The 18,771-nt window shown below is 38.0% G+C and overlaps 1 protein-coding gene across 1 annotated transcript in view; it reads right to left on the bottom strand.

The window, feature by feature from the left end:
- LOC133647025 (filamin-C-like) overlaps window positions 1-18,771 on the bottom strand; it is a 136,017-nt gene that overhangs the window by 95,855 nt on the left and 21,391 nt on the right. The window contains exons 3-8 of the mRNA XM_062043067.1: window positions 16,459-16,556; window positions 9,489-9,639; window positions 9,241-9,359; window positions 3,863-3,940; window positions 3,613-3,775; window positions 669-869 (exon numbers count right to left, since the gene is read on the bottom strand). Of these exons, the coding sequence (XP_061899051.1) occupies window positions 669-869; window positions 3,613-3,775; window positions 3,863-3,940; window positions 9,241-9,359; window positions 9,489-9,639; window positions 16,459-16,556 (810 nt within the window). The remainder of the gene's footprint in view (window positions 1-668; window positions 870-3,612; window positions 3,776-3,862; window positions 3,941-9,240; window positions 9,360-9,488; window positions 9,640-16,458; window positions 16,557-18,771) is intronic.

Below are 18,771 nucleotides of genomic sequence, written 5' to 3'. Positions count from 1 at the left end.
TGATAGTAGGCTATTATAGCTAATATAGACACTTACGTAACGTGTTGCCTTCATTATAACACTTATATAAGACTTTTCGTTTTTTTGCGGCTCCAGACAAATTAGTTTTTTGTATTTTCGGTCCAATATGGCTCTTTCAACGTTTTGGGTCGCCGACCCCCGCTGTACTTTGAATGGGAGCAGAAAATGGATCAAATATTACCGAATCAAAGTGCTGTCGTCCCTGAGACGCATCGGCAACCACAAATTCTGAGTGGAATGGTCAAAAAGGAATCGTTACACCCCTAATTGCAGCTACTGTCTTCCTAAAAGCGTGCAGGCCGAAGGAAGGTGGTCCAAGCACTGCTGTGCACCCAGACAGGAGGTGCTTGTTGGGCCGAGCAATGAGCAAAGTCCCATCCCGGCGGGGACATACTAACTTGGGCGGACAGGTTTTTTAGGGGGGGGGGCCTTCGTTGCTGGAGGAGTGCGCACTGACTGAGGGATTATCTGCAATGGGACTCCCGCGGGGGGAGCAACAGGAGGTGCTAGAAATGACAGATAAGAAGGGTTACGTTCTAAAACTGCTCCCTGGGAAACACAACCCCGGTGGAACGGATCACGCCGCCAGCCCGCGGAGAAATCCCACTGTCAATTATAAACCCGGCGTGTACCAACACACGGCTCACCCTCCGCGATGTTGACAGGGAAGGGACTCTTGGGGATCTCCTGGTCTCCAAACAGCACGTGGATGGTGTGGGGGCCCTCCGTCACCGGGCGGTAAGTGCAACGGAAGACGCTGTCGCCCTTGTTCTCCAGGATGAGCTCCACCGTGTCCTTTTTCCCCTGCGGGTCCACGATGACCACGCTGACGTCGCCGTTGCCAGCACCTGTGGGGTCGGCAGGGAGAAAAACTTAGTACCCGATCGATCGGGAAATGACAGTTGTAAACGTCCTTTTACACAGAGAGACCACACAACTGCACCAGTTAGCGAGTCGTTTGCACAAGATTTTACTTTGACACAGCAGGCCGACAAACAGTGACAGGCTATTTGGAAAATATAATAACCTAAGCTACAAGTTACTCTCCATTAAATGTAGCTAAGCTACAAGTTAATCTCCATTAAATGTAGCTAAGCTACAAGTTACTCTCCATTAAATGTAGCTAAACTACAAGTTACTCTCCATTAAATGTAGCTAAACTACAAGTTACTCTCCATTAAATGTAGCAAAACTACAAGTTACTCTCCATTAAATGTAGCTAAACTACAAGTTACTCTCCATTAAATGTAACTAAGATACAAGGTACTCTCCATTAAATGTAGCTAAGCTACAAGTTACTCTCCATTAAATGTACCTAAGATACAAATGACTCTACATTAAATGTAGCAAAGCTACAAGTTACTCTCCATTAAAAATGTAACTAGCTACAAGTTACTCTTCATTAAATGTAGCTAAGCTACAAGTTACTCTCCATTAATTGTGGCTAAGCTACAAGTTACTCTCCATTAAATGTACCTAAAATACAACTTACTCTCCATGAAATGTAGCTAAGCTACAAGTTACTCTCCATTAAATGTAGCTAAGCTACAAGTTACTCTCCATTAAATGTGGCTAAGCTACAAGTTACTCTCCATTATATGTACCTAAAATACAAATTACTCTCAATGAAATGTAGTTAAGCTACAAATTACTCTCCATTAAATGTAGCTAAGCTATAAGTTATTCTCCATTAAACGTAGCTAAGCTATAAATTACTCTCCATTAAATGCAGCTAAGCTACAAATTACTTTCCATTAAATGTAGGTAAACTACAAGTTGCTCTCCGTTAAATGAAGCTAAGCTACAAGTTGCTCTCCATTAAATGTAGCTAAGCTACAAGTTACTCTCCATTAAATGTGGCTAAGCTACAAGTTGCTCTCCATTAAATGCAGCTAAGCTACAAGTTACTCTCCATTAAATGTAGCTAAGCTACAAGTTACTCTCAATTAAATGTAGCTAAGCTACAAGTTACTCTCCATTAAATGTGGCTAAGCTACAAGTTACTCTCCATTAAATGTACCTAAGATACAAATTACTCTCCATTAAATGTGGCTAAGCTACAAGTTACTCTCCATGAAATGTAGCTAAACTACAAGTTACTCTCCATTAAATGTAGCTAAGCTACAAGTTGCTCTCCATTAAATGCAGCTAAGCTACAAGTTACTCTCCATTAAATGTAGCTAAGCTACAAGTTACTCTCCATTAAATGTAGCTAAGCTACAAGTTACTCTCCATTAAAAATGTAACTAAGCTACAAGTTACTCTTCATTAAATGTAGCTAAGCTACAAGTTACTCTCCATTAAATGTAGCTAAACTACAAGTTACTCTCCATTAAATGTAGCTAAGCTACAAGTTACTCTCCATTAAATATAGCTAAGCTACAAGTTACACTCCATTAAATGTAGCTAAACTACAAGTTACTCTCCATTAAATGTAGCTAAGCTACAAGTTACTCTCCATTAAATATAGCTAAGCTACAAGTTACACTCCATTAAATGTAGCTAAACTACAAGTTACCCTCCATGAAATGTAGCTAAGCTACAAGTTATTCTCCATTAAATGTAGCTAAGATGGTTTTCTGACATGGACTTGTTTCTTCAGCATTGTCCACAGGTTTAAGTCCGGACTTTGGGAAGGCCATTCTAAAACCTTCATTCTAGCCTGATTTAAGCCATTCCTTTACCACTTTTGACATGTGTTTGGGGGTCATTGTCCTGTTGGAACACCCAACTGCGCCCAAGACCCAACCTCCGGACTGATGATTTTAGCTTGTCCTGAAGAATTTGGAGGTAATCCTCCTTTTTCATTGTCCCATTTACTCTCTGTAAAGCACCAGTTCCATTGGCAGCAAAAACAGGCCCAGAGCATAATACTACCACCACCATGCTCAACGGTAGGCATGGTGTTCCTGGGATTTGGATTTAATCCAAACATATTGCTGGGTATTGTGGCCAAACAGCTCCATTTTTGTTTCATCTGACCACAGAACTTTCCTCCAGAAGGTCTTATCTTTGTCCACGTGATGTCAGATGAAACACAAATTGAGCTGTTTGGCCCCAAAGTCCTGGCATAAACACCATTGAGAACATGTGGACAATGCTGAAGAAACAAGTCCATGTCAGAAAACCAACACATTTAGCTGAACTGCACCAATTTTGTCAAGAGGAGTGGTCAAAAATTCAAGCAGAAGCTTGTGGATGGCTACCAAAAGTGTCTTATTGCAGTGAAACTTGCCAAGGGACATGTAAGAAGCAAACTTCATGAATGTTTTTTGGGACCAACAAGTATGTGCTCCAATCACTCTATCACAAAAAAATAAAAGTTGTAGAAATGATTGGAAACACAACAGCCATGACATTATGTTCTTTACAAGTGTATGTACACTTTTGACCCCGACTGCATATAAGGTGCCATAGTATCCAGTTCTCAAACAGCCCAAACAAAATACCAGTCAATCAAAACCTGGACCAACCATGAGAAACTAGTACAAAGTGGTACTACAAGACAAACCAGCACTTGTTCGCCTTGAGGACTTGTCATTCCTCAAGCTGCCATGGCAACTGTTTTAAACTTAATTTCGACATTCCTACCGGCTGTGTAGATGTCAAAGTAGGTGGGTTTGTTGGCCACGTTCCCGGTGCGCTCCAGACCCGGTCCCCGGGCGTGGACTTTGCTGGGGTCGCCCATGTCCTTTGCCACGTTCACCGCGTAGGGGCTCTTGTCTGTGTCCTGGCCTGCAAACAACACCTTGACCTGGTAGTTCCAGGGCGGAGAAAACCGGGCGTGTAAGAAGTATGTTTGTATGGAGATGGCGTAATATGTGGAGGCAGAGCGGCTAACCTTGTGGAGACCCTCAACTTTAGGAACATAGGTGACGGTGTAAGTTTTGTTCTTGTCCCTGTTGGGTTTGACTTTAGCCTGCAGACACAGAGACAAAAAAAAGAGTTATGGGCGACACCAGGTGTTCTTAACCCAGGGATCGGCAACCCGCAGCTCTAGAGCCGCATGCGGCTCTTTAGCGCCGCCCTAGTGGCTCTCTGGAGCTTTTTCAAAAATGTATGAAAAATGGAAAAAGATGAGGGGAAAAAAATATATTTTTTGTTTTAATATGGTTTCTGTAGGAGGACAAACATCACACAAACCTCCCTAATTGTTATAAAGCACACTGTTTATATTAAACATGCCTCACTGATTCGAGTATTTGGCGAGCGCCGTTTTGTGCGACTAATTTTGGCGGTCCTTGAACTCACCGCAGTTTGTTTAAATCAGGGGTCGGCAACCCGCGGCTCCGGAGCCGCATGCGGCTCTTTGACCACTCTGATGCGGCTCAGCTGCATACTTGCCTACCCCCCGATTTTCCCAGGAGACTTGTGGATCTCAGTGCCTGTCGAAGAAATCTCCAAGGGCAATTATAATCCTATTTTCACTCTAATCACTAAATAAAGGGCATACCCTAAATGCACTGCAGTAATTGTCCTCTACAGCATTTACTAACAGCGTGCCAACCCGGCCACATGTTGTATGTAGCTTGAACTTGCACACGTAGGAGACAGCAAAGCATACTTACTCATCAGCCACACAGCTTACACTGACGGTAGTGTAACACAACACAACCAATACCCAGAATCCCATGCAGCCCTAACTCTTCCGGTCTAGATTATACACCCCCGCTACCACCAAACCCCCCCACACATCAACCCTCCCCCCCTCCGTGCGTCGGTTGAGCGGAAGAGTTAGGGCTGCATGGGATTCTGGGTATTTATTGTGTTGTGTTTATGTTGTGTTACAGTGCAGATGTTCTCCAGAAATGTGTTTGTCATTCTTTTTTGGTGTGGGTTCAAAGTGTGGCGCATATTTGTAACGTAACAGTGTTAAAGTTGTTTTTGTACGGCTACCGTCAGTGTAAGCTGTGTGGCTGTTGAAGTAGTACGCCTTGCTGTCACTTACGTGAGCAAGCTGAAGCTGCATTCTACATGTGGTCGAGCAGGCACACTGTTTTGGCAGACTGTAGTGGGCTCCAAAAGCAGTGCCATCACGCCCTGATATTCGGGAGTCGACTGGAAATAATGACAGGATTGGCAAGTATGACGCTATCAAGCGCCATTCATTCAAAACTCGCGGTCCGCCATTCTCGCGGACCGCGCTAACATCAAATTTCCATATTAAGGTGCGTGCCGGTGCGTGTGTCTGAGACCCCTGGTTAACATAGCACAAAGCAATTTAAGCTTTGTATGCGTTGTTTTTCATTTTAAATTTAATTTTTTTTTTTGTGGCTCCCATTATTTTCTTTAATTTGTGAAACTTGCCAAAATGGCTCTTTGAGTGGTAAAGGTTGCCGACCCCTGGTTTAAATGTATAACTTTCTCCGACTTTCTAGGACGTGTTTTATGCCACTTCTTTTTCTGTCTCATTTTGTCCACCACACTTTTAACGTTGTGCGTGAAGGCACAAAGGTGAGTTTTGTTGATGTTATTGACTTGTGTGGAGTGCTATTCAGACATATTTGGTCACTGCATTACTGCTAGCTAATCGATGCTAACATGCTATTTAGGCTAGCTATATGTACATATTGCATCATTATGCCTCATTTGTAGCTATATTTGAGGTCATTTGGTTTCCTTTAAGTCATCTTAATTCAATTTATATCTCATGACACACTATCTGTATTTAATATGGCTTTTAATTTTTTGCGGCTCCAGACAGATTTGTTTTTGTATTTTTGGTCCAATATGGCTCTTTCAACATTTTGGGTTGCCGACCCCTGTCTTAACCTGTTTGACTTAGGGGACCAACTCTTCCACATTTCCATAATAACTTCGTCATCTCACGCTTGATTTTAACCATATTGGATAATTGTATCTAACATACTTCCAGTTTAATAATATGAAAGCATGTGTAAATCACAAAGATTAGTATAAACGTTTAGGACAGGCAAATTTAAAAAAAATTAACACTAATCAAAATATTGTAAAATAAGGGAAGCTAATGAAAAAAACATAAAATTAATAAATTCTAACTAAATTATTGATAATATAATACAAAACCAGTGAAGTTGGCACGTTGTGTAAATGGTAAATAAAAACAGAATACAATGATTTGCAAATCCTTTTCAACTTATATTCAATTGAATAGACTGCAAAGACAAGATATTTAACGTTCAAACTGAGAAAATTATATTTTTTGGGGAAAATCCTCATTAACATTGAATTTAATGGCAGCAACACATTGCAAAAAAGTTGTCACAGGGGCATTTTGACCACTGTGTTACATGGCCTTTCCTTTTAACAACACTCAGTAAACGTTTGGGAACTGAGGAGACACATTTTTGAAGCTTTTCAGGTGGAATTCTTTCCCATTCTTGCTTGATGTACAGCTTAAGTTGTTCAACAGTCCGGGGGTCTCCGTTGTGCTATTTTAGGCTTCATAATACGCCACACATTTTCAATGGGAGACAGGTGTGGACTACAGGCAGGCCAGTCTAGTACCCGCACTCTTTTACTATGAAGCCACGCTGTTGTAACACATAACTTGGCATTGTCTTGCTGAAATAAGCAGGGGCGTCCATGGTAACGTTGCTTGGATGGCAAAATATGTTGCTCCAAAACATGTATGTACCTTTCAGCATTAATGGTGCCTTCACAGATGTGTAAGTTACCCATGTCTTGGGCACTAATACACCCCCATACCATCACACATGCTGGCTTTTCAACTGTGCGCCGAGAACAATCCAGATAGTTATTTTCCTCTTTATTCCGGAAGACATGAGGTCCACAGTTTCCAAAAACCATTTGAAATGTGGACTCGTCAGACCACAGAACACTTTTCCACTTTGCATCAGTCCATCTTAGATGAGCTCGGGCCCAGCGAAGCCGGCTGCGTTTCTGGGTGTTGTTGACAAATGGATTTTGCTTTGCATAGTAGAGTTTTAACTTGCACTTACAGATGTGGCGACAAACTGTAGTTACTGACAGTGGTTTTCTGGAGTGTTCCTGAGCCCATGTGGTGATATCCTTTACACACTGATGTCACTTTTTGATGCAGTACTGCCTGAGGGATTCAAGGTCCGTAATATCATCGCTTACGTGCAGTGATTTATCCAGATTCTCCGAACCTTTTGATGATATTACGGACCGTAGATGGTGAAATCCCTAAATTCCTTGCAATAGCTGGTTGAGACATGTTGTTCTTAAACTGTTGGACAATTTGCTCACGCATTTGTTGACAAAGTGGTGACCCTCGCCTCATCCTTGTTTGTGATTGACTGAGCATTTCATGGAAGCTGCTTTTATACCCAATCATGGCACCCACCTGTTCCCAATGAGCCTGTTCACCGCTGGGATGTTCCAAATAAGTGTTTGATGAGCATTACTCAACTTTCTCGGCCCTTTTTGCCACTTGTGCCAGCTTTTTTGAAACATTTTGGCAAGCATCAAATTTCAAATGTACGGAGCCCCTAAAGGCACATGGGGGAAATTTGTTTTTTTTATAATTTTTTTTTAGACATGTATCTCGTGCGCAAGAGAAACTTTCTCGTGCACAAAAGAAACTTTTTATAAAGTTATAAAAAAAATAAAAATTTAAATTGATTTTTTTTTTTTTTATAACTTTGACATGTATCTCGTGCGCACGAGAAACTATTTCGTGCGCACGAGATACATGTCTAAAAAAAAATTAATAAATAAATACAATTTATAATTTTTTTTTATTTATTTTTTTTATAACTTTATAAAAAGTGTCTCGAGCGCACGAGATGCATGTCTAAAAAAAAAAAAAAATTGTAAAAAAATGTTTTTCCCCCATGTCCCTTTAGGGCAGGGATGTCCAAAGTGCGGCCCGGGGGCCATTTGCGGCCCGCAGGTAATTTTTTAACGGCCCCACGGCCCATTTTAAAATACGATTAAAAAAATTTAAAACATAAAAAGTGGTATGAAAGACCAAACAGGTGAAATGTAACAAGAAAATGTTGCAATGTTTACTCTAATAACACAAAGTTGCCATGCAGGCTGTTTCTTTCTTTAAAAAAAATAAATAATTGAAAATCAATGTTATTATGAATTATTGACCTATCCAAGGCTCCAATTACGTCACTTTAAATATTGCACTTTGAGATATTTTTTTGGGAAAATTTTGCATATTTTGTGTTTGCCATATAAAAAATGTAGCTGTTTTTTTTTTTTTTAAAGAAGGTCCTAAAACGAACAAACAAAAAACAAACAAAAATACTACTTATAAATGACGGATAGATCTGAAATTGATCTCGAGATTATTGTGTTAAAAGTAAACAGTACAAAAATTTTCTTTTTTAACACTTTAATGAGTAGGACCCTTTTGGTTCCCCAATAATTTTTGTGTGATTTGTTTTTAAGTGTCACCGCTCAAAAAATAATAATGAATTAAAATCAATGGTGTTATGAGTTATTGACCTTTTTAAGGCTCCAATTATTATATAATTTCAAATATTCCACTTAAAAATGTTATTGGGTGAAAATATTGCATATTTTGTGTTTTTTCCATAAAAAAACTGGGGTTTTTTTGACAAAAAGAGCATACGACTTAAATCTTTAAAAACGTTATATTGAAAGACAGACCTAATGTTGATCTATGGATTTAAAACTTGAATAATAATAAAAATAATAATACTGAATAATGACACATTTTTTATATTTTTTTTAACAAAACCCTTTGGGGTCCCTGGGATCAAGCCTGAGTGGAGGCCTAAATGTATATTTTTTATACATATATTGTATTGGTTTTTAAAATAAAAAAATATCAAAATGGCCCCGCTTGCTTTGATCAGTGGAAAAAGTTTGGACACCCCTGCTTTAGGGGCTCCGTACAAATGAGTTACTATTTGCAAAAAATAAATATTAAATATCTTGTCTTTGCAGTCTATTCAATTGAATATAAGTTGAAAAGGATTTGCAAATCATTGTATTCTGTTTTTATTTACCATTTACACAACGTGCCAACTTCACTGCTTTTGTGGTTTGTATATAACTTATGTCATAGTCGTCATATTTTTTGCGCTTAAACTCCACTATGACTTTAGCTCCAGACTTCTTCTGTTTGCTATTGTCAATACTGCCACAAGTGGTGGAAAAGTGTATGACAACTGAGTACTTTGAGTACTGAGTACTATTTTTTGTCAGCCCCAACAATAGTTAAGAAAGGGTTAAGAAACACTGAGCCACACTCTTGTGTGTTTAGGTGTAACTTACTTCTTCTTTGTGCCCTTCAGGATCCTCCACGTAGACTAGGACCTCCCCGCTGCCAGCTTCCAGCGTGTCCACGGTGAACACCGCAGGGTGCAGCACCTTGTTGCCATGAGGCTCGATACCTGCCAACGGAAAGTGACGCATCTCCATTCAGGTCGCTTGAAACAACTGCCACTGCCACAAAGTGACATGAACCCCATAGAGGATCGTCTCATTGACTACTGCGGCCTTCTTTCCGGCGCGCTACCCACCGGGTCCGTAGGCTTTGACTTTGTGAGGGAAAAGCTGCTTGGTTTTGAGAGGGGCTCCCGGTTTGAGCTTGGCTTTGGGGAACTGTGACAGGTAGGTCATCACCGAGTGCTCGTCCACATCTGGATCCACTATCTCCTCAGGTGCAATCACCTATGGAGCAACCATAAAACAATACATTAAATCTGAGTGTTTACAGTCAACTAAAATAAGAGATAAGCTAAATATTGAATAAATGAATAGTCAATGAGAGGTCCACTATTCCGCCCATAAAATCTGATAAATAACCATTCATAAACCGCCAACAATACTCCGTTTACATTTGGTGACTTGAATATAAACAAGTATTAGTGATATTGTTATTATAAGTGCTAACGCAGACGAAGTATTTATAGCGGCGCCGTGATCACTTCCTGTGTGCCTATGTTTACATTATCGAGTGGTCTGCTGCTTCCTCGCTTCCCTGCTCCCTGTAAATGTATTCTAGATCATAAATCATGCATCTCACCTGGACAGTAGATGGCTGAGAATATAATCCTACAAGTTGGGACACTTTTGACAGCCATATATGACCTAGAACTGGGGAGCATGTTTCTTCGCGAGGATTATGAGTCATTCTTCATCTAAATGGGAATATATGAACATCCAAGCAGTCGGCATCCTAGTGACAGCAGACATTGTACAGTAAGTGATGTTTTATTATTTTTGTTGGCTCTCATGAAGTCTGCAGTGAGTAATAATCAGTGATGAAGGAAAAAAGCAAACGTGATGCGTTTTTTAAATTAATGCGCAGTGTATGCTTAAAACGATCAAAATAGGTAAATATTAAATGTTATTATGAATGTTACTACATTACATATATACTTACATCATGTAAATATTGCATGTTACTACATTACATATATACTTACAGCATGTATATATTACATGTTATTATGAATGTTACTACATTACATATATACTTACATCATGTATATATTACATGTTATTATAAATATTACTACATGACATATATACTTACAGCATGTATATATTACATGTTATTATGAATGTTACTACATTACATATATACTTACATCATGTATATGTTACATGTTATTATAAATGTTACTACATTATATATATACTTACATCATGTATATGTTACATGTTATTATAAATGTTACTACATTATATATATACTTACATCATGTATATATCACATGTTATTATGAATGTTACTACATTACATATATACTTACATCATGTATATATTACATGCTATTATGAATGTTACTATATTACATATATAGTTACATCATGTTTATAAAACCCTAATGGAGGTGTTCCGATGTTTTTTTAGGTGCTCTATAGGCAGAATTAAACAGCTCCCATGGGCTCCATTGTAAGCTGACTTTTGATCGCATTTATTTACTATTTAGAATGCATTAAAAGAAAATCCATCCGTCGTCATGTCTCTCATAATAGGCAAAATTCCCAAAAAGGTGCGGTTCCCCTTTAAAAAAAAACCTTCTTCCCTGTCTTACTTTGGATACTCTCAAATAATAACTCAAAATTATACTTCAGGCACTGTTTAACCATTAGCAGTCTCCATGTCAGTCATGCACAGTTAATGGTTGCCACTCATAAAAACACAGATTCTTGAATCCCGCCTGATTTGTAATACCTTTTTTCCGGCTTTTTTACTAGCTCTTCATGTGCGATCGCCTACAGAACAAACCGACAAACACTATCCTAAATCGGGGAGTACTCTCTCAGCGAGAATAACACAAAAGATGTGGTTGCTTGACCCTTCCAATACCCTCCTTTAATGACCGTAGTGCAATGTTAATGGTTGCCACTCATAAAAACACAGATTCTTGAGTTCCGCCTGATTTTTAATACTTATTTTCCGGCTTCTTTACGAACTCTACATGTGCGATCGCCTACAAAACAAACAGACAAAACACTATCCTAAATCGGGGAGTACTCTCTCAGCTAAAATAACACAAAAGATGTGGTTGCTTGACCCTTTGAAGACCCTCCTGTAATGACCATAGTGCAATGTTAATGGTTGCCACTCGTAAAAACACAGATTCTTGAGTACCGCCTGATTTTTAATACTTATTTTCCGGCTTTTTTACGAGCTCTTCCTGTGCGATCGCCTACAGAACAAACCGACAAAACACTATCCTAAATCGGGGAGTACTCTCTCAGCTAGAATAACACAAAAGATGTGGTTGCTTGACCCTCCTCTAATGACCATAGTGCAATGTTAATGGTTGCCACTCATAAAAACACAGATTCCTGACTACCGCCTGATTTTTAATACTTATTTACCGGCTTATTTACGAGCTCTTCCTGTGCGATCGCCTAAAGAACAAACCGATAAACACTATCCTAAATCGGGGAGTACTCTCTCAGCGAGAATAACACAAAAGATGTGGTTGCTTGACCCTTCGAATACCCTCCTTTAATGACCGTAGTGCAATGTTAGTGGTTGCCACTCATAAAAACACAGATTCTTGAATCCCACCTGATTTTTAATACCTTTTTTCCGGCTTTTTTACTAGCTCTTCATGTGCGATCGCCTAAAAAACAAACCGACAAAACACTATCCTAAATCGGGGAGTACTCTCTCTTAGCTAAAATAACACAAAAGATGTGGTTGCTTGACCCTTCGAAGACCCTCCTGTAATGCCCATAGTGCAATGTTAATGGTTGCCACTCATAAAAACACAGATTCTTGAATCCCGCCTGATTTTTAATACCTTTTTTCCGGCTTTTTTACTAGCTCTTCATGTGCGATCGCCTACAGAACAAACCGACAAAACACTATCCTAAATCGGGGAGTACTCTCTCAGATAGAATAACACAAAAGATGTGGTTGCTTGACCCTTCAAAGCCCCTCCTCTAACGACCATAGTGCAATGTTAATGGTTGCCACTCATAAAAACACAGATTCTTGAGTACCACCTAATTTTTAATACTTATTTTCCGGCTTTTTTACGAGCTCTTCATGTGCGATCGCCTACAGAACAAACAGACAAAACACTATCCTAAATCGGGGAGTACTCTCTCTTAGCTAAAATAACACAAAAGATGTGGTTGCTTGACCCTTCGAAGACCCTCCTGTAATGCCCATAGTGAAATGTTAATGGTTGCCACTCATAAAAAAACAGATTCTTTAATCCCGCCTGATTTTTAATACCTTTTTTCTGGCTTTTTTACTAGCTCTTCATGTGCGATCGCCTAAAGAACAAACCGACAAAACACTATCCTAAATCGGGGAGTACTCTCTCAGCTAGAATAACACAAAAGATGTGGTTGCTTGACCCTTCGAAGACCCTCCTCTAATGACCATAGTGCAATGTTAATGGTTGCCACTCATAAAAACACAGATTCTTGAGTTCCGCCTGATTTTTAATACTTATTTTCCGGCTTCTTTACGAACTCTACATGTGCGATCGCCTACAAAACAAACCGACAAAACACTATCCTAAATCGGGGAGTACTCTCTCAGCTAAAATAACACAAAAGATGTGGTTGCTTGACCCTTTGAAGACCCTCCTCTAATGACCATAGTGCAATGTTAATGGTTGCCACTCATAAAAACACAGATTCTTGAGTTCCGCCTGATTTTTAATACTTATTTTCCGGCTTCTTTACGAACTCTACATGTGCGATCGCCTACAAAACAAACCGACAAAACACTATCCTAAATCGGGGAGTACTCTCTCAGCTAGAATAACACAAAAGATTTGGTTGCTTGACCCTTTGAAGACCCTCCTCTAATGACCATAGTCCAATGATAATGGTTGCCACTCATAAAAACACAGATTCTTGAGTTCCGCCTGATTTTTAATACTTATTTTCCGGCTTTTTTACGAACTCTACATGTGCGATCGCCTACAAAACAAACCGACAAAACACTATCCTAAATCAGGAAGTACTCTCTCAGCTAGAATAACACAAAAGATGTGGTTGCTTGACCCTCCTCTAAAGACCATAGTGCAATGTTAATGGTTGCCACTCATAAAAACACAGATTCCTGACTACCGCCTGATTTTTAATACTTATTTTCCGGCTTATTTACGAGCTCTTCCTGTGCGATCGCCTAAAGAACAAACCGACAAACACTATCCTAAATCGGGGAGTACTCTCTCAGCTAGAATAACACAAAAGATGTGGTTGCTTGACCCTCCTCTAATGACCGTAGTGCAATGTTAATGGTTGCCACTCATAAAAACACAGATTCTTGACTACCGCCTGATTTTTAATACTTATTTCCGGCTTTTTTATGAGCTCTTCCTGTGCGATCGCCTAAAGAACAAACCGACAAAACACTATCCTAAATCGGGGAGTAATCTCTCAGCTAAAATAACACAAAAGATCAGGAACAAGTGGTTGCTTGACCCTTTCGAAGACACTCCTCTAATGACCATAGTGCAATGAGACTTAGCAGGAAATAAACATCTCCATCAGCGCCACTCCTGACTCCTCTCATCCCGCGAGCACTTTGTCCGTCAGTCATGGGCTGGCACAAAGCTCTGCCCCCAAGCTGGTTATATTTAACCCCCAGTCCTGCGGGGTTAAGGATTGTTGCCTTTAATAAGCCAGCCAGGGGGATTTATACTTAGCTAGACCCTCTCCCACATCTCCTTAACACTAGAAGACTGGAATCCAGCCATCAGGGCCATGACGTACGGCCTCCAGCTATCTGGCCGGCACTTGCCCTGCATGGCGATGAGCTGGCCTGCCATCTCCACAAACAAGCCCAGTAAACAACATTAAAAGGAGGGAGGAATGCACCCTTGCTCTGTTTACGTCGTTATTCCCAAGGAACACGGGCATATTTACACCTTTTGTTTTGGAGGATGGCTGGAGAAGGCGCTTTAAAGGGCCTGGCAAACTAAAACGCTTACACGCTCACGACTGCACATCACCATAAAGCATTCTGGGCTTGTAAAAAAAAAAAAAAAAAAAAAAAAAAGTCCTATTCTCAAGCTGCCACCTGGTTTAAACACTTTAGAGATGACTACTGCTCTTTTAATTCATATCAACAGGGCGTGAAATACAGGGCTGTGCAAAAGTCTCGGGCCACCCCCAAGCTTTGTTGCATTAATAAACTTTACACCTTATCTTTCTTCCTAACAGTCTCACTTTTCCAAGCCTGCAAAACATCATCCAGGATTTTTATGCCTCAGTCCCTGCACTGCAGGGTTGTGTTTATGTTCAAGTCCCGTTTTTCCACACAGTACTGTCCATTACTGTCTATGGCAGGCCTATTCATGGCCACATCCTTTTAATTTGGCCCGCCAAACCCCCAAATAGTCTTGATGAAACCGTTCAAATTAGGGTTGCTCATGTATGCAGTACTCCCGCCGCGCCAAAGGGGGCAACAGCGGCAGTCTCTGGGGTCTCTCACAAAGTATGCTGTAAGCAGCAGCAGTAGTATTGTTGTAGGCTCCAGCACCCCCCGCGACCCCGAAAGGGACAAGCGGTAGAAAATGGATGGATGGAATTCAGAAATGTGTGCTAATTGCGCCAATATAGAATATATTTTCCATTTTATATTATGTGTGTGGATGTATATATGTGTATATGTATATATATTTGTATATGTGTATGTATACATGTGTATATGTATATACATGTATATGTGCATATATACAGTATATGTATGTATATGTATGTAAATGTATGTATGTATATAAATATATATGTATATATATATATATGTGTGTATGTATATATGTATATATGTATATGTGTATATGTATATATGTATGTATATATGTGTATATATGTATGTATATATATGTATGTATATATGTGTATATATGTATATGTATGTATATATGTGCATATGTATATATATTTGTATATGTGCATATATATGTGTATATGTATGTATATATATGTATGTATATATGTATATATGTATGTGCATATATGTGTGTGCATATATATATGTATATATATGTATGTATATATGTATATATGTATGTGCATATATGTATGTGCATATACATATGTATGTAAATGTATATATATATATGTATATGTATGTATATGTATATATATATATGTATATGTATGTATATATATATATATTTGTATGTATATGTATATATATGTGTATGTATTGGTGTATATGTATGTATATGTGTGTGTATATGTATGTATTTATGTGTATATATGTATATGTATGTATATATGGGTATATGTATATATATTTGTATATGTGCATATATATGTCTATATGTATGTATATATATGTATGTATATATGTATGTATATATGTGTATATATGTATATGTATACAAATATGTACACATAAAATCCCCTGACGAGCAGGGAAACCTGCGAAACATGCTTGTAGGGATGATATAGCCTCTGTGTTTTTTCCTGACCTAACGTATATTCCACTCTACCCCGAGCACTGTATAACGGATAAACCACAAAAACCTCAACTATATGTATATATATATATATATATATATATATATATATATATATATATATATTTATATATGTGTATATATGTATATGTATGAATATATGTATGTATATATATATATATATATATATATATATATATATATATATATATATATATATATATACATATATATATATATATATATATATATATATATATATATATATATATATATGTATGTATGTATATATATATATATATATGTATGTATATACGTATAAATATATATACATATATATATACGTATATCTATATATATGTATATGGAAATATATATATATATATATATATATATATATATATATATATATATATATATATATATATATATATATATATATATATATATATATATATATATATATATATATATATATATATATATATATATATATATATAAAGGAAGGAAACTCTTATTGCAGCATGGTCCCCCTAGACAAGCCCCACCTTTTACAGTTACGTTCAGCTTGTCTGTCATGCGTCTTACCTGAGGCACTCCCAGCCAGTCGTCAGCCTGTTGCATGGCCTCCCTGGCATTCTGCACAGGCTTGTTTGGGTCCCACTCGGCCCAATCAGGACACAAACCTATCGGAATGCAAAGGAGCTATTAGTCAAAGGCCGCCGCGCACAGATGTCTGCAGGCTGCCTTCCACTTCCACTGCCATAATGAGGCCCCACTTGGGCCGCCGCCGCTATCTCCACCAACACCTACAAGGCGCCATGACCTTTGCTATGTGCGACAATGAAGGTGTCTCTCTGCTCGACAGACGACCTCGACAGGCGTGCTGAAGCTGGCCCGCGCTGCTAATGACTAAATTGGATTAGAGTTGACGAAAGTGCAGTTCCTTAAAGGAGAACTGCACTTTTTTTGTTTTGTTTGCCTATCGTTTACAATCATTATGAGAGACATGACAGATGCATTTTTTTAATGCATTCTAAATAGTAAATAAATGCGATCAAAAGTCGGTTTACAATGGAGATTATATATTGGAGCCGTTCAATTTTGCCTACAGAGCCCCTAAAAAAACCTCCAAACACCGCCATTAAGGTTTTATATACATGATGTAAGTACATATGTAATGTAGTAACATTCATAATAACATGTAATATATACATGATGTAAGTATATATGTAATGTAGTAACATTTATAATAACATGTAATATATACATGATGTAACTATATATGTAATGTAGTAACATTCATAATAACATGTAATATATACACAATGTAAGTATATATGTAATATAGTAACATTTATAATAACATGTAATATATACATGATGTAAGTATATAAGTAATGTAGTAACATTTATAATAACATGTAATATATATGATGTAAGTATATATGTAATGTATTAACATTCATCCATCCATCCATTTTCTACCGCTTATTCCCTTTGGGGTCGCGGGGGGCGCTGGAGCCTATCTCAGCTACAATCGGGCGGAAGGCGGGGTACACCCTGGACAAGTCGCCACCTCATCGCAGGGCCAACACAGATAGACAGACAACATTCACACTCACATTCACACACTAGGGTCAATTTAGTGTTGCCAATCAACTTATCCCCAGGTGCATGTCTTTGGAGGTGGGAGGAAGCCGGAGTACTCGGAGGGAACCCACGCAGTCACGGAGAGAACATGCAAACTCCACACAGAAAGATCCAGAGGCCGGGATTGAACTCACGACTACTCAGGACCTTCGTATTGTGAGGCAGACGCACTAACCCCTCTACCACCGTGCTGCCCTAACTAATTAACATTCATAATAACATGTAATATATACATGATGTAAGTATATATGTAATGTAGTAACATTTATAATGACATTTAATATATACATGATGTAAGTATATATGTAATGTAGTAACATTTATAATGACATTTAATATATACATGATATAAGTATATATGTAATGTAGTAACATTTATAATAACATGTAATATACATGATGTAAGTATATATGTAATGTAGTAACATTTAGAATAACATGTAATATATATGATGTAACTATATATGTAATGTAGTAACATTCATAATAACATGTAATATATACACAATGTAGGTATACCTGTATATGTAATATAGTAACATTTATAATAACATGTAATATATACATGATGTAAGTATATATGTAATGTAGTAACATTTATAATGACATTTAATATATACATGATGTAAGTATATATGTAATGTAGTAACATTTATAATAACATGTAATATATATGATGTAAGTATATATGTAATGTATTAACATTCATAATAACATGTAATATATACATGATGTAAGTATATATGTAATGTAGTAACATTTATAATGACATTTAATATCTATATATTCTGATAAATTTAAGTGTACGCGGCGCATTAATTTAAAAAACGCATCACATTTGCTTTTTTTTCTTCATCCCCAATAATTACTCACTGCAGACTTCATGAGATGAAACATCACTTACTGTACAATGTCTGCTGTCATTAGGATGCCGACTGCTTTGGATGAAGAATGACTCATAATCCTCACGAAGAAAGCGTTTTTTTTGTGTCATTCTCGCCATTTCCAGGTCCTAAATGGCTGTCAAAGTGTCCCAACTTGTTGGATTATATTCTCAGCCATCTACTTTCCAGGTTATATGCATGATTTACGATCTACAACAAACTTCCAGGGAGCAAGCTTGTTATCACGGCGTCGCTACTAATAGTCCGTCTGCGTTAGCACTTATAATAACAATGTCACTAATACTTGTTAATATTCAAGTCATGAAATGTAAATGGAATATTGTTGGCGCTTTTGGAATGGTTA

This window comes from Entelurus aequoreus, linkage group LG03, assembly GCF_033978785.1.
Source record: "Entelurus aequoreus isolate RoL-2023_Sb linkage group LG03, RoL_Eaeq_v1.1, whole genome shotgun sequence".
NCBI lineage: Eukaryota > Metazoa > Chordata > Actinopteri > Syngnathiformes > Syngnathidae > Entelurus > Entelurus aequoreus.
The sequence above is the reverse complement of the archived record's forward strand: the minus strand, read 5'-3'. Positions and strand labels throughout refer to the sequence as shown.